The sequence below is a fragment of the Cibotium barometz genome, chromosome 9, assembly GCF_041138505.1.
Source record: "Cibotium barometz isolate CiBa-2024 chromosome 9, ASM4113850v1, whole genome shotgun sequence".
NCBI lineage: Eukaryota > Viridiplantae > Streptophyta > Polypodiopsida > Cyatheales > Cibotiaceae > Cibotium > Cibotium barometz.
In genome coordinates, this window is record NC_141054.1 from 26,045,257 (window position 1) to 26,058,955 (window position 13,699).

A 13,699-nucleotide genomic window follows, 5' to 3' on the forward strand; every position below is an offset into this window, starting at 1 on the left:
AAGTTCGTCTAGAACCCCCACAAGCCCATGAACTGCCATTCCAAGGAAGTAGAAACAATTGGTTTTAGTGCATGGGTTGCTAATCTAGAGGGGTGATCCTTGACGTAGCCAAGATGTACATGGATCTCTCGGTGAAATAGAAACAAAGGCCAAGTACATAGTAGAAGAAAATTGGGATTTTTTGGGATCACGTTGGTTACCTCTAGGCTTTTCAATTGCGTTTAATTCAACATATAAAACAACAATACTATTAAATAAAGTATTATAATGCATCATGTGGCTGGCTTGTCAAAGCTAAAAATGGGAAAAAAACATCAAATGTGAATTATGAACTAACCAAAGGGCAACTAAAGACGAAACAATGTTAAGTTTAAGAAGTTTCATGTTTGTAGCTTCAACATGATGGAAATTGTATATATTTGTGATATATTGAATTCTTGACAAACCTCTGAAAATTTGAGTCTCTCCATGGATGCCACCAGAAGTATGGAGCTTTGTCATGTCAAGTTCTTCTATAATAACCTTAAACACTTCTCAAGTTCTAAAACGAATTTGCATGTGCAACTAAAGAGACAGTTGCTGAGATGGCCTGGTCGTCCGGATACCAAGAACATCACCATCATGTAGGTTTACTTAAAGAACAAGTCAGCTAATGGCATCTCACATGAGGGGACAACTACAGGGCGAAGCCCCATCTTAATTTGTTTTTCTGTAGGATACATACTTGTATTGCTCATTGAGGGTGGATTCTGCAAACTTAACAAAACCTTTTCACTGTCTGTGAAGCGTCCATGAACCCAAAACTAGGGCACATTGAACCACCCAATGCCTCATCATACAACAGCTTGTGCCCATAAAGAAAGCATGCACAAAATTGCATGGTGTAAACATGCACATGGTGCACTTGTCCCCACAGTTATGGAGCTAACACGGTGTAGGACAGTTTTTTTGATGCACCTTTGGCATACGTTACAAAATCAGTTAGGCTATCCTTCCAAAGCATGTATATGCACATGATGATTGAGATAAAGGCCTGGAAAGGAAACAATGTCAGGTCCACATCAACATACATGCAAGGAAAATTGGTATCAGACCATGAATGCCGTACTGCGTGAGTTGGACCCATCTTGCCACCCCATGCCCAACCTGAACTTACATACTGGACAAGTCGCCTGCTGCCTTAGCCACTGATCAATACAACTTGCATGGAACTGCCCATATCAAGAACATCAAAAGTCATCATCAATTAACTGTAGGAACTTAAGCAGAAAAGTAGACGTGTATAGAAAAAAAAAATAGCAGCATTTATGAAAACTCACTTGATGGAGGCATGGAAGGCTCCTTACAAGCTCGCCCTCAGTAACTTGTTCAAGGCACACACTGCATGTCAAGTCTTCATCTCGACCTTTTGAGGTAGTATCAGGACTGACCATGTCTGTTTTTTTCTGAGTAGAATAAACAATAAAAAGAAGCAAGTTAATTTTGTCTGAATGAACTGCATGGCCAGAACTCCCAAGTCCCAAAATTCATATTTCTCATATGCAACTTGGCAAATCAACACACACAGGCATGCACATGCCTGCACGAGCATGCCCAGTGATCGTCTTGACTCTCTACACACAAAATATTGGCTTTTCGGACAAATCTCATAGGCAAGCCACAGATTACCTTGACAGCCTCAACCTATTGAATAAGCATTGTTAGGGCAAAGGTACGAGCAATCCCAAACTCAGCATGTTCATGATGTGCCAGCATAGGGAAAATGAGATAAAACAGATGTCCAGGGGCTACCAAGTCACGAAGCCGGATGACACTCACGAGTCCATGACTACCAGTCACACCACTCGCATGCCCACAAGGTCACACCGTTCCTATGCCCACAGCTCGTTAAGGCGTTTCGCCCCAACCCTGCCAATGCTTCGAACGTCTTCACAAGCTATCCAGCCTTGCTTCGTGCATACCAGGTGTTCCCATGCTTGGCCAAGTCTTACGAGAGGAGCCAAGTCCTCTAGGGTAGGCCTCTTTAAACAATGCTCTCTAACCTGTTTTCAGGATGACCAACCAATTTCAGCATGATTCCGGCACCTGTATACCACACATGAGTTCCTGGAATCCTGTATGTTGCCTCGGAGCTGTACGACCAGGTTTATGCGGTCCAAAACAACCTATAAACAGCCCAACCAGCCCTAACGCAGGCAACCCACTTTAAAAAAAGGCTTATAAAGAAACCTTTTTATAAAGGAAGTTTTTTTTAAAATGCTTATGCACCACCTTTATAATAAATTGTTATTTGCATACTCTTGTCGATTTAAAATAATCTGAATTGTTGTCTTATGGCCTTGTGTTTCTTTCGTCCTTGTCTACACATGTGCAGCAAATTGTTTTAGTACATGGTGTCAGGCCCTCCCAAAAATCAAGTGTAGAAGTCGACTATCAAAGAAGAGGCTCTAGATGCAGTCGACCATCACATATAAGGCTCCAGATACAGTTGACCAGCTCCAGTCAGCCACCTTCAACAGAACCAAAAACCCTAGAAAGATGCACACCTAGATGAGATAGGGCTTTCCCTAATTCAGCCCATGCTTTTCTGGGTTCCCACATGCTAAAACAGGATGTCCATGTGCTACACATGCATGACCTCATATCTGCCAGACACCCAGCCCAGAAGTGCCCGCATATCTAATCCAGCTTGTGTGAACAACTTAAAACTTGTTCGTCCTCATTTTAATGTGGTGTGTACCTGCCAGCACAAGCCTTAGTAATAAATGAAAATAAGCTGTGAAATAACTTAAGTGCACACTTGACACCTACAAAACTCATAAGAACAGTGCATTAAGTCCCAAATGGGTCATGCACACACGCGTCCACAGGGTGCCCAGGTGTCCCCAATCCCACGGACATTTCATAGATAAAAATACCATGCAATGTCCACACAAAAAGACAGTCTCACACACAAGAAAATAATGTCAGCATCCATCATGCATGCATGAGCACTTCTTGACTTGGATAACCACCCTGCTATCCTGTACACCAAATATCCCGCAAAGCCATTACAGTACACCTGTACTGGCCAGTATCCATACCAGAACCGCCCATAGTCCATACGTGCACCACCCACAACTCAAAAGAGTCACCACTCTCACTGAGTCGTCTCGTCATGCCATTGGACTACTCATGGGCACCATCCAAGAAATCCATACACATGTCTAAATCATCATGTCATGTCCTCGTGGACCCATCCATGAGATGCATACACATATCCAGCCCCGACATGTACCACGTGTCGGTAGTCAGAGGGTTGGTGACATCCACCCGACTTCTAATCAGTTGCCCGCACCTGACAGGGATCCAAGTCTTGCAAAGGACAAGAAACTCTTGATTGGATCACAACCTGCGAAACCATGATCAAGCCATGTCTTGATCTAGTCACCTCTATAATCAAGGAATCCAAATCTTGACTTGGTTTCCATGCGCAGCAAACCACAATCAAGCCATATCTTGGTTTGAACCACATTTGGTGGTGGTCTATAACCAAGCCATCTCTCAGCCTACTCCTGGACTACTGTCCAAGAGCCTCTATGGCCACTTGTGTTTGGCAACGAGCCATAACAGACCATAACTAACTATAGCTACCAGTATAGGGTCCTGAAGATCACCTGCAGCCTGATGGCCGTCTGCCAACTACTTTATGGCCGCCAGCCATAAAGTCCTCAACATGGTCATGACTCTCCGTCATAAGTTATTGATAGCTACCTGCCATTTAATACTCTATGGCCATTGATTATCCCCTCTCTGCACGGTCCTCCCCCCCTGTTTGCCCCTATCCGCTCTTTTGCCCACCTCCCCCTTTTTGCTGCCCCCCCCCCCCCTCCCCCCTTTTCTTTCCTTTCTCTTTTCGTTTCCCCGCCCCTCTCCTCTCTCCCCTCCCGTGCAAGTTGATGCTTCCTGGCTTCTGGGGTCTTCAGCTTTATTCAGCAAGCTTCGGTTTATTCTGGTCTTCACCCTCATGAGGACTCCATGGCAGCAGCTCCACCATCCCCAACCGAAGCCGCTATTGCTTGCATTTCCTTCTCCGAAGCGGATCTACAGGTTCTTGCCAACCACTGTTGCCTCGCTTGAGTCCTCCACCTAGTCTACAAAATTGTTGGTAGCTGCCCCTGCGCACGGACAGCTCAAGGATCTTTTTCAGGCCAGCCTCACTGGAGAACTTGCAAAGATCACCGATATTCACCCTCTGGGGCGCGGATACTACCAGGTGGAGTTCAAATCCCCATCGGCATCAAACTGAGTCATGCAGCTGAGTCCCCTTGCACAGCGTACGGCACAATCCTTCTTTGCACAGTGGGATCACGGCTTCGATCCTGCGTCTAATCCATTGGCTGGCGTTTCGGGCAGTTTGCTTCCCAGGCCTTAGGAAGGAGTACCTTCCTCTTCTCCGGTGATTGGTGGTGCCATCGGGAGAGCGATGGGTCCCCCCCACCGCTGCCTCGGCCCTCCCGAAGGCAACTGGGATTCCATCCCTCCGCATCTGTGTGGCCTCGCCGGAGTCTGTACCGCATTGTATATCTATTCCTAGCCTCCGAGGAGACCCCATACAGCAGCGTGTGGAGTATTCCGGCCTTCCAAGCCAATGCTTCATTTGCAGACAGATGGGTCGTTTAGCTAGAGCTTTCCCTCGGCGGCAGTCTAGGAGAGACACCCCCCCCCCCCCCCCACAAAGGCGGTTCTCATGCTGACCCTCACTAGGGGGTAGAGAGAGGCCCGAGGGGGAAACCCTTAGGCAGCAAAGCACCAGGCCCTGACTTCGGGTGATCCAACGGACAATGAGTGGCAGACGGTTGGACTGCGCCCGGGCCGCCAGACGACCACCAGAGCCGAGCATCGCCGGAGCGCACCAGGCTGGCAGATCTCAGGAGGATTCGGTTCTGTTAGAGAACCGTTACGAGCATTTATCTCAGCATTTTCCCGTTGGTGACATGCCCTCTCCAGTCCCGGAGCGGGCCCCTCCGGCCCCACCAGTATGGTAGCCAATCACTCGTCGAGATCCCCCCCCCCCAACCCCCAGTGTTCTAAGAGGTCGGCCGGCCTCTCTGAGTCCCTAGCGGGCCCTTCCCCTCAGCTTTCCTCTCCGATGGATCCGTCATGTGTGGGAGAAGGAAGAATTTGGGTTAGAGTTCATGTGGGAGACATACACAGAGAAACAAGGGAGAGAGAGAGAGAGAGAGAGAGTTGTGGGGATAAGTCAACTCATGGGAATAGCATGAGTGTGTGACTCCCCTATCACACATGTATATTACACTAGTACACATAGTGCACTTAGTACATTAAAAGTACTAAGTGTACTATGTACTGTAACTTATGGGCTTGTACACACTATAAGGGTGGGCATAGTGCCTTTACCCCAACAACCTCCCACTTAAAGGCAAAGTGCCCTTAAATGAAGGAAAAGAAAAAATCAGCGTGTACATGATAATATACAAGGCCATATCAAGGCTGAAACTGGCCTCATCCAATGCCCATCAAGTGTCTGCAATGAGCAAACCGCTCCGGAGGCAAACTCTTTGTCAACAGATCAGCTGGGTTGTCATCCGTATGAATCTTAACAAGCTGAATTTGCTTGTTCTCTATCACCTCTCTGATGAAGTGATACTTCACATCCACATGCTTCGTCTTTGCATGAAAGACAGGGTTCTTTGCCAACTGGATGGCACTCTGACTGTCACAATGCAACAATGGAATATCCCCTGTATAACCCAAATCAACCACTAACCGAGATAGCCATAATGCCTCCTTGCAAGCCTCTGTGGCTGCAATATACTCGGCCTCTGTAGTAGATAAGGCAGTGCACTTCTGCATCCTGGATATCCATGACACAGCACCTCCTGTGAATGTAAACACATAACCGGTAGTAGACTTCCGGTTATCTGGATGACCGGCATAATCCGAATCCGTGTAACCATGCACTAATGCATCCTGTTTGCCAAAGCAAATGCACATATCCTGTGTGCCCTTCAGGTATCTCATGACACCTTTCACTGCTTCCCAATGCTTCTTGCCAGGGTTGGCCATGTATCTAGAAACCACTCCCACTGCAAATGCAATGTCCGGCCTAGTAGCAACCATGGCACACATGAGACTGCCACAAGCTGAAGCATACGGAATCTTGGCCATATCAGCCCTGTCTCTATCTGACTGTGGGCTGTCCATAGCACTGAGTTTCACATACGGAGGCAAAGGAGTACTAGTCTTCTTCCCCCCGTCCATATTGAACCTCTGCAAGACTTTGCCAATGTATTCCTTCTGAGACAAATACAACACATGCTGATTTCTGTCCCGAAGTATCCGCATACCCAAGATGTGATTTGCATCACCCAAATCCTTCATATCAAAGGTTTGATGCAGCCTCTGCTTCAAGGTATCCATCTCCTTACGAGATTTCCCGGCAATCAACATATCATCAACATACAAGATGAGGATCAATAGACTGCCATCCAAAGCTTTCTTGGTGTACAAGCAGTGATCTATGTCACTTCTCCTGAATTTCTGGGATTTCATGAATGTATCAAATTTATGATACCATTCCCTTGGTGCCTGTTTGAGCCCATAAAGACTCTTTTTCAGCTTGCATACAAGCTTCTCCTTTCCACTTACTGCATAACCCTCTGGCTGTTGCATATATATCTCCTCATGGAGATCACCGTGAAGAAAAGCAATCTTCACAACCATCTGAATCAAGTCCAGATCATCATGCGCAACCAAAGCCAACACAGCTCTAAGTGTGGTCATTTTGACCACTGGAGAGAAGATCTCATCAAAGTCCACACCATATTCCTGCTTGAAGCCCTTAGCCACTAACCTGGCTTTGTATCTTGGCTTTGCAGCTGGTGCAACTTTGAGCCTATAAACCCACTTGCATGGCAAAACCTTCTTGCCTGTAGGCAAATGCACCAACTTCCAAGTTCCATTTTTATGCAGAGAATCCATCTCTGATTTCATGGCACGCTCCCAAAGAGCCTTGTCTGCCCTCTGTAAAGCCTCCTTATAACATGAGGGCTCCCCACAGTCAGTGAGCATCAAGTAGTCAACCCCTGGAACAAACCTGTCAGGGGCTCTGGAGGGTCTAGTGGACCTCCCTACCCAATGACCATCATTTGCAGGTTGCTGTCCAGCCTGCATATCACCCATTGGTGGCTCCTGTTCCATGCCATAAGGCTGAAATATCATGCCCGGTATTTCTTCTATCTGTGGTATATCCATAGGGATATCTTCTGCCATCTCTGGCTGTCCATTTGGACCATTTTCAGCACCATTTAAGGGCTGGTTTTCCTGCTGTAATGGCTGATTTACAGCCCTTGGTTGTTGTAACTTGTCCATGATGTCCATCATCATCAAAGATGGCTCTGCCAGGCTCCTGTTGCCTTGCAGGCTCCTTATACATGCATGTTTCATCAAAAATGACATCATTGCTGCGTATAATCTTTCTATTCACGGGATCCCAAAGTCTATACCCCATTTCACCTCTGTCACCATATCCTAGGAATATGCATTTGTGAGACTTAGGATCAAGTTTGGTGCGCATTTCCCTGCGTATGTGCACGTACGCAACGCAACCAAACACTCTCAAGTGCTTGTATGACGGAGGCTTCCTTGTCCATACTTCCTCTGGCACTTTCCCACCAAGCCTCGTGTTAGGTGACCTATTTATAAGGTGAACGGCTGTCATAACAGCTTCAGCCCAAAAACCATGAGGTAATGCAGCATGTGACAACATAGAACGGACCTTCTCCTGAATGGTCCTGTTCATCCTCTCTGCTGTCCCGTTTTGTGGAGGATCATAAGGAGTAGAGAGCTCCCTCTTGATGCCTTTAGCATCACAAAAGTCCTGAAACTGTTTGGACATGTACTCTCCACCATTGTCGGAACGCAAAGCTTTCAGTGTTTTGCCAGTTTGATTCTCAACAAGAGCAACAAACTTCTCAAACACTGAGAATGTATCACTCTTCAAACGAAGAGGATAAACCCACACCTTGCGTGTGGCATCATCTATAAAAGACACAAAGTATTTTGCCCCTCCCAAAGAAAGCTGAGGCATCTCACATACATCTGTATGCACAAGCTCTAACTGAGTATCTTTCTGTCCAAGAGCTTTCTTGTGGGGGCACTGTAGTTGCCTACCATATATACAATGCTCACAAAACTGAAAACTTGAAAACTTTAGAGAAGGCAAGTAACCCAAACGAGACAATTGCTCCATTCCTTTGACACTCATGTGTCCCAACTGGCTATGCCACATAGAGATTTCCGGCAGCTCGGTTGCATTTACATTAGCATGGTGACAAACACCTGCATGCATGAAATAAAGAGTGTCCACCTTAGAGCCTCTGGCAACAACCAGTGAGCTCTTACTAATCTTCCACTTTCCACGACCAAATGTGGTAACATAATCAGCATCATCAAGCTGTCCAGTAGAAAGTAGGTTCTTCTTGATCTCAAGCACATGCCTGACATCATGGAGCATAAGCTGTGAGCCATCTGAAAACACAAGCCTCACATCACCTCTGCCAAGAATCTTGCATGCATGGTTATCACCCAAATAAACCACTCCTTCATTGCCAGCAGTATACCTGACAAACAAGTCTCTGCAACCTGTGACATGAAAGGAGGCACCTGAATCAATGATCCATGAGTGCATACCATGACCACCTGTAAGAAGTGAATGGGCATCAAGTGAAGACGTAAATAGGACCTCATCCTCACTGCCACCTGCATGTGACACATTGATTTCTTCAATCTTGACTCCACTTTTGCCCTTTGGCTTTACATCTTTGGCTTCATCTTTCTCTTTGTCTTTGCCTTTTCCCTTTTCCTTTTGATCATTTTTTCATTTGTAGCATTGCTTTTTAATGTGTCCCTTCTTGCCACAATAATGGCATTCCAAATCCTTTTTGGAGCGAGACTTGCTCCTTCCCCGTTCTTGGCTTTTACCCCTTTTGCTGGGATCTCCCACGTGCATTCATTGCATTGGACTTTCCAACGAAGTTGTTTTTCCTGTTCATCTCTTCTTGAAGAAGAGCACCCTCAACATCTGCATATGACAGCATAGCATGCGAATTGCTAGTGGCTGTCCTGAATGTGTCCCAACTCTCTGGCAAAGTGCATAACAGAAAAGTGGCTTTGAACTCATCGTCCATTGCCAACTTTTGATTAATGACCTGGCTGACAATACCATTAAACTCATTTAGATGGGCTTTCATAGACGCCCCTTCCTTCATCTGAAGACCTATGAGTTTCTTCAACCAATACACTTTGCTCGAGGCACTTTGTTGGGCATACAAGTCCTGCAATCTCTGCCACATTCCCCAAGCTGTCTTCTCTTCACGAATGCTGAAAAGTAATGAGTCTGACACAGACAACATGATAGTAGATCTTGCCAACTCATCCATATCTTCCCACTCTTCAGCAGAAAGAGAAGCGGGCTTTACACCCCTTTCTTTGATAGGCTTGTGCTGCTTCTTCTGGAGCAACACATTATAGCACTGGGTTTGCCAAAATCATAGTTATGTGAGCCTTGAAGCTTCTTGATGTGAAGCAATGAAGAGCTCTCACCTGTGGTTGCCATAGCAATATGCAACCTATCAATGCCTGACTCCCTTCAAAATGTGCAAACACTGCACCAAAAGCACACAAAGTGCTCACAGTTGTTCTCCCAAGCTTTATCTCCCACTACGGAAGCACAAATGCAACTCTACTCCCACTGTATGTGATGAAATCACCAAAATCTGGTTGCTACAGATTTAGGACAGCACCTTAAATGTGCTCTGTTGCCCTTCCAAAGTACTGTACAACAATATTAAGTGCTCACCAATGATGTACCAAACCTGTACCGGCAAGTACAGCAGCTGAAATTGAGCCTTTTGGTCACTCAAAACAGTGTACAGCCATGCCAAAACTTGCACAAAGCTGTGCCAATTCTGTACCAGCAGGTACAGTAGCAATAAATGCTCTCCTGGCTGTCCAAATGAGTAAAAATCAGACTTTTACAGTCCCGAATACTACATACAACAGTTCTGAACAGAAATTGGGCAAAAGCCCCTCGACTGCAAGCTGATTTCTGAGGATTTAAGGCATAAAAGTCTTGCCTGCTGCTTTGCCAAGCTTAACAAGCATAAAATCTTGAAAAGCCCCTTGATTTAAGATCAATTGCCGATCATACATGGTACATTGACGCACATGAAGGCATCCAGAGTGTTCACGATGCTTCCCCCTGGCCACATATACATCCAATACATGAAACCCCCTTGATTTACAGGCACATTGAGTGCTTGTCAGGCATCAACACATTGCCCAAAGCATCAACTGCGAGTGCCTGCATGCAAATCAACCAAATCGGCACAAAAGCCCCTTGATTTGCACTGCAATTTGCTGCAATTTTTGCAAATCAATACAATCGGCACAAAAGCCCCTTGATTTGCACTGCAATTTGCTGCAATTTTGCCCAAATGTGCGATTTCTCACATCATACAGCATGTATGACTGCTTAATTGCACAATTACATCAAAAGCCCAAAATTTCGACATCCAATTTCCTGCAAATTGATCCTGATTGTGACCAATGTCACCCAATTTTACCAATTTTGCTCAAAATTGAGCAATTCGGCACCCTGCTCAATTGATGATTGTACTTGCTCAATTGCAAACCCCAAAAAAAAATTGAAGCAGAATACCTTGTAATTTTTGATTGCAGAAAAAAGGGGGGGGGAGTCGTGCTGATGATGCTGCTTGTTGTGCAGGTAGGCAATAGCTGAGGAGCTCTGGTTGTATTGCTGAAGGCGACCAAGCTCAAGCTATGGAACTTGCCTCCCAATTGCGACCGAGAGGAGTTTCTGGAGGTGGCCCATGCAGGTGTCGAACTCAATGAATCCACCAATTCCCTGCGCGTTCAGCTCCGGGTCGTCAGTGCTGTTGACGGGTGCCCGCCTGGGTATGCGCCTGAATGCATGGGTTCCCCTCGTAGCCAGCCGTCGACAAGAGCTTTGTGTGTTCACCTGACCACCACCACGTAGGCGTTGCAGCCTTACACTCCTTATCGCTGGTAGCGGGGTAGCGGGGTATGCGCCTTGTGTATTCGCCTAGGTACGCTGCCTGGTTTTGGTATGCAGCCTGTGTTCGTTTGTTTCGCCTAGCGCCAAGTTGAATGCGCTGGCCTTTTTCTTCGCTCACGCCTGCTTAGTCTTCGCTTCACACACCTTGTGGTCACACGCCTTGCTGCTGAGCGCCACTCGCATAGGTGGCCAGGCGCCTTGCTGCAAGCCTACAACTGGTTGTGTGGCTGTCTACACACTGTGCGCTGCTACTCTTGCACTGCCTGCCACACTTGTTGCATAGCTCAGCAGCCAGGAGAGAAATCAGCGCCTGTATGGTTTTGCAGCGACTCTACCCAACAGATGCGACTGAAATTCAGTCCGCAATTTCTCTTGCCTTTGCCTGTGCTCTGATACCAGTTGTGTGGGAGAAGGAAGAATTTGGGTTAGAGTTCATGTGGGAGACATACATAGAGAAACAAGGGAGAGAGAGAGAGAGAGAGAGAGAGTTGTGGGGATAAGTCAACTCATGGGAATAGCATGAGTGTGTGACTCCCCTATCACACATGTATATTACACTAGTACACATAGTGCACTTAGTACATTAAAAGTACTAAGTGTACTATGTACTATAACTTATGGGCTTGTACACACTATAAGGGTGGGCATAGTGCCTTTACCCCAACACGTCACATCAACACCCCTCCCCGGCCTCTCCGCCTCTCCGCCCTCTCTCAACACCGCCTCCCCCACCTCCTCCGCTAGTCTCAACACCGACTTTACCCGCCGCAGCGCACTCCACCGCACCTTTATCATCCCCCTCCCCTCCTTTCTACCTCTCCACAGCACTCTCGTCGCCCCCAGCAGCCCCTGACCCGAAGCGGAGGCAACCGGCGGCATCAATCTGTCGCTTGATTCACCGATTTTCCGAGCCAGTAGAGATGACCATTGCCGCCTCCCCGGTGAGGGCTCTCCCGCCAGAGTCCCCAAGTGGGGCCCCCAGGATGCTAGGGACAGTCTGTGGACTATAGTTTCTTTTGGTGTCTGCCGCCGAGACGGAAGGGATCGACATGTTTGAGGAGACAGTAGCCCCTGTTCGGGTATGTGTGGTTTTTCACCACTCCAAGCCCTCTACACGCCAGATAATGGCGCGATGATCTTCTCTTTCCCCTTCAGTGCAGCCCCGAGGAGAAAGTGGGATCCTGAGTTAGTGGCAATAGCCATCCAGAGTCAGGCAGTTGAGCTCTCCCACCATCTCCACTATCTCTACATCACCGACATTCTCACCCATTTTTGGCCTCTGGCTAGGATGGAGCTTGGAGGTTCAGCCCATCGAGGCCAGGACAGGGAGATGGTAGTCTCCAATCTGGAGGTGCTGCTCTCTGTGTTCATGCATACTTCTACTACGGTACCTCTTCCCCCCTCTTACAGATACCTCTACTGTGATCGATGGAGTCCAGAGCATGCATATGCGCATGCTCGTACAGAGTGGCATCACATAGAGGACGCGATTAGTGCCCACTTGGCGCACCTTCGCCCCCACATGGATTGTGATTATTCCCCGTCTAAACCCTCACCCAAGACTCTTCAAGTGGAGGGCAGTTCCACTAATGCCGCATCACACCAAGATTGCTATGCGGATTGTTTCATGGAACAGTCAGGGTTTAGGGGAGCCTCAATGCTTTCATAGACGAGGCGTCCTACGACATGAGCTTCAGAGGGCCATAGTGGGGGGACCCGTAGACATTCTTTTCCTCCAGGACATCTCTCAGAAGGGCACACCCATAGATGCGAGAAGATTCTTCCAAGCAGGAGTCATACTTTCTGGTCCCCATCCTTCAACCCCTCAGGGACACAGGGAGGGGTGTGTATCTGTCATTGTCATTGAGCAGCTACTGCCGGCAGTGACTAGCTCAAAAGTCGTCGTCCCCGGGCGGGCACAGTGGATTACCATTACTATGGGAGAGGATAGCGTTGGCTTCCTCAACGTTTATACTCTGAACGCTGCTGAAGGTAGAGCCCTCTTCTAGAGCTCAGTATGGCAGGCCCTCCTTCAGGTTGACTTTTGGTGCTTGGGCGGTGACTAACATGATAGAGGCAGCAGAGGACAGACTTGGAGGTGGCATGGCCATAGTTTCAGGAGCAGAGTACTCAGCCTGGGAGCAGATGATTCTTGGAGTCAAGGGACAGGACCCTTGGCATCTTCCAGTGTTTGTGCGTAGCCCTGGGAGCCTTTGCTTCTTGAGATCGGATAGGAGCAGCACTGGCCCCAACCTCTCTAGACTTGATAGGTTTTATGTTGATGAGTGGCTTGCAGCCGAGGGGGTATGATTGGTATTTTGGCAGGTACTTCATTTTCAGATCACGCCCCGGTTGTTTTGTCCTTAGAGAACCCTTGGAGGCATGATAGGCATGTAAGCTCGAGGATTCCGGACAGCCTCATTCAGGATCCTGAGATATGCAGCAAGATGGAGCAAATATGGGCGGGATTGGATTTTCTTTCAGGCTCTATTGTGTGCACATTGGATGATGGCTTAGGAGAGATCAGGAGTTTCTTGCAGGAGGCAGCCCAGAGCCGATTAGAGATTTGCGAAGGCGATCGAGGTTTTCTACCGCGCA

At 47.5% G+C, this 13,699-nt stretch overlaps 1 protein-coding gene across 3 annotated transcripts in view; it reads right to left on the reverse strand.

Annotated features, from left to right (window-relative positions):
* Positions 1-364: 364 nt before the first annotated feature.
* The window catches only part of LOC147635387 (E3 ubiquitin-protein ligase SDIR1-like), a 64,063-nt gene continuing 50,728 nt past the window's right edge, over positions 365-13,699 (reverse strand). For all 3 annotated transcript variants that reach the window (XM_086802659.1, XM_086802661.1, XM_086802662.1), the window contains exons 8-9: positions 1,320-1,445; positions 365-1,211 (exon numbers count right to left, since the gene is read on the reverse strand). In XM_086802659.1, the coding sequence (XP_086658785.1) occupies positions 1,089-1,211; positions 1,320-1,445 (249 nt within the window). In that variant the 3' untranslated portion in view covers positions 365-1,088. The remainder of the gene's footprint in view (positions 1,212-1,319; positions 1,446-13,699) is intronic.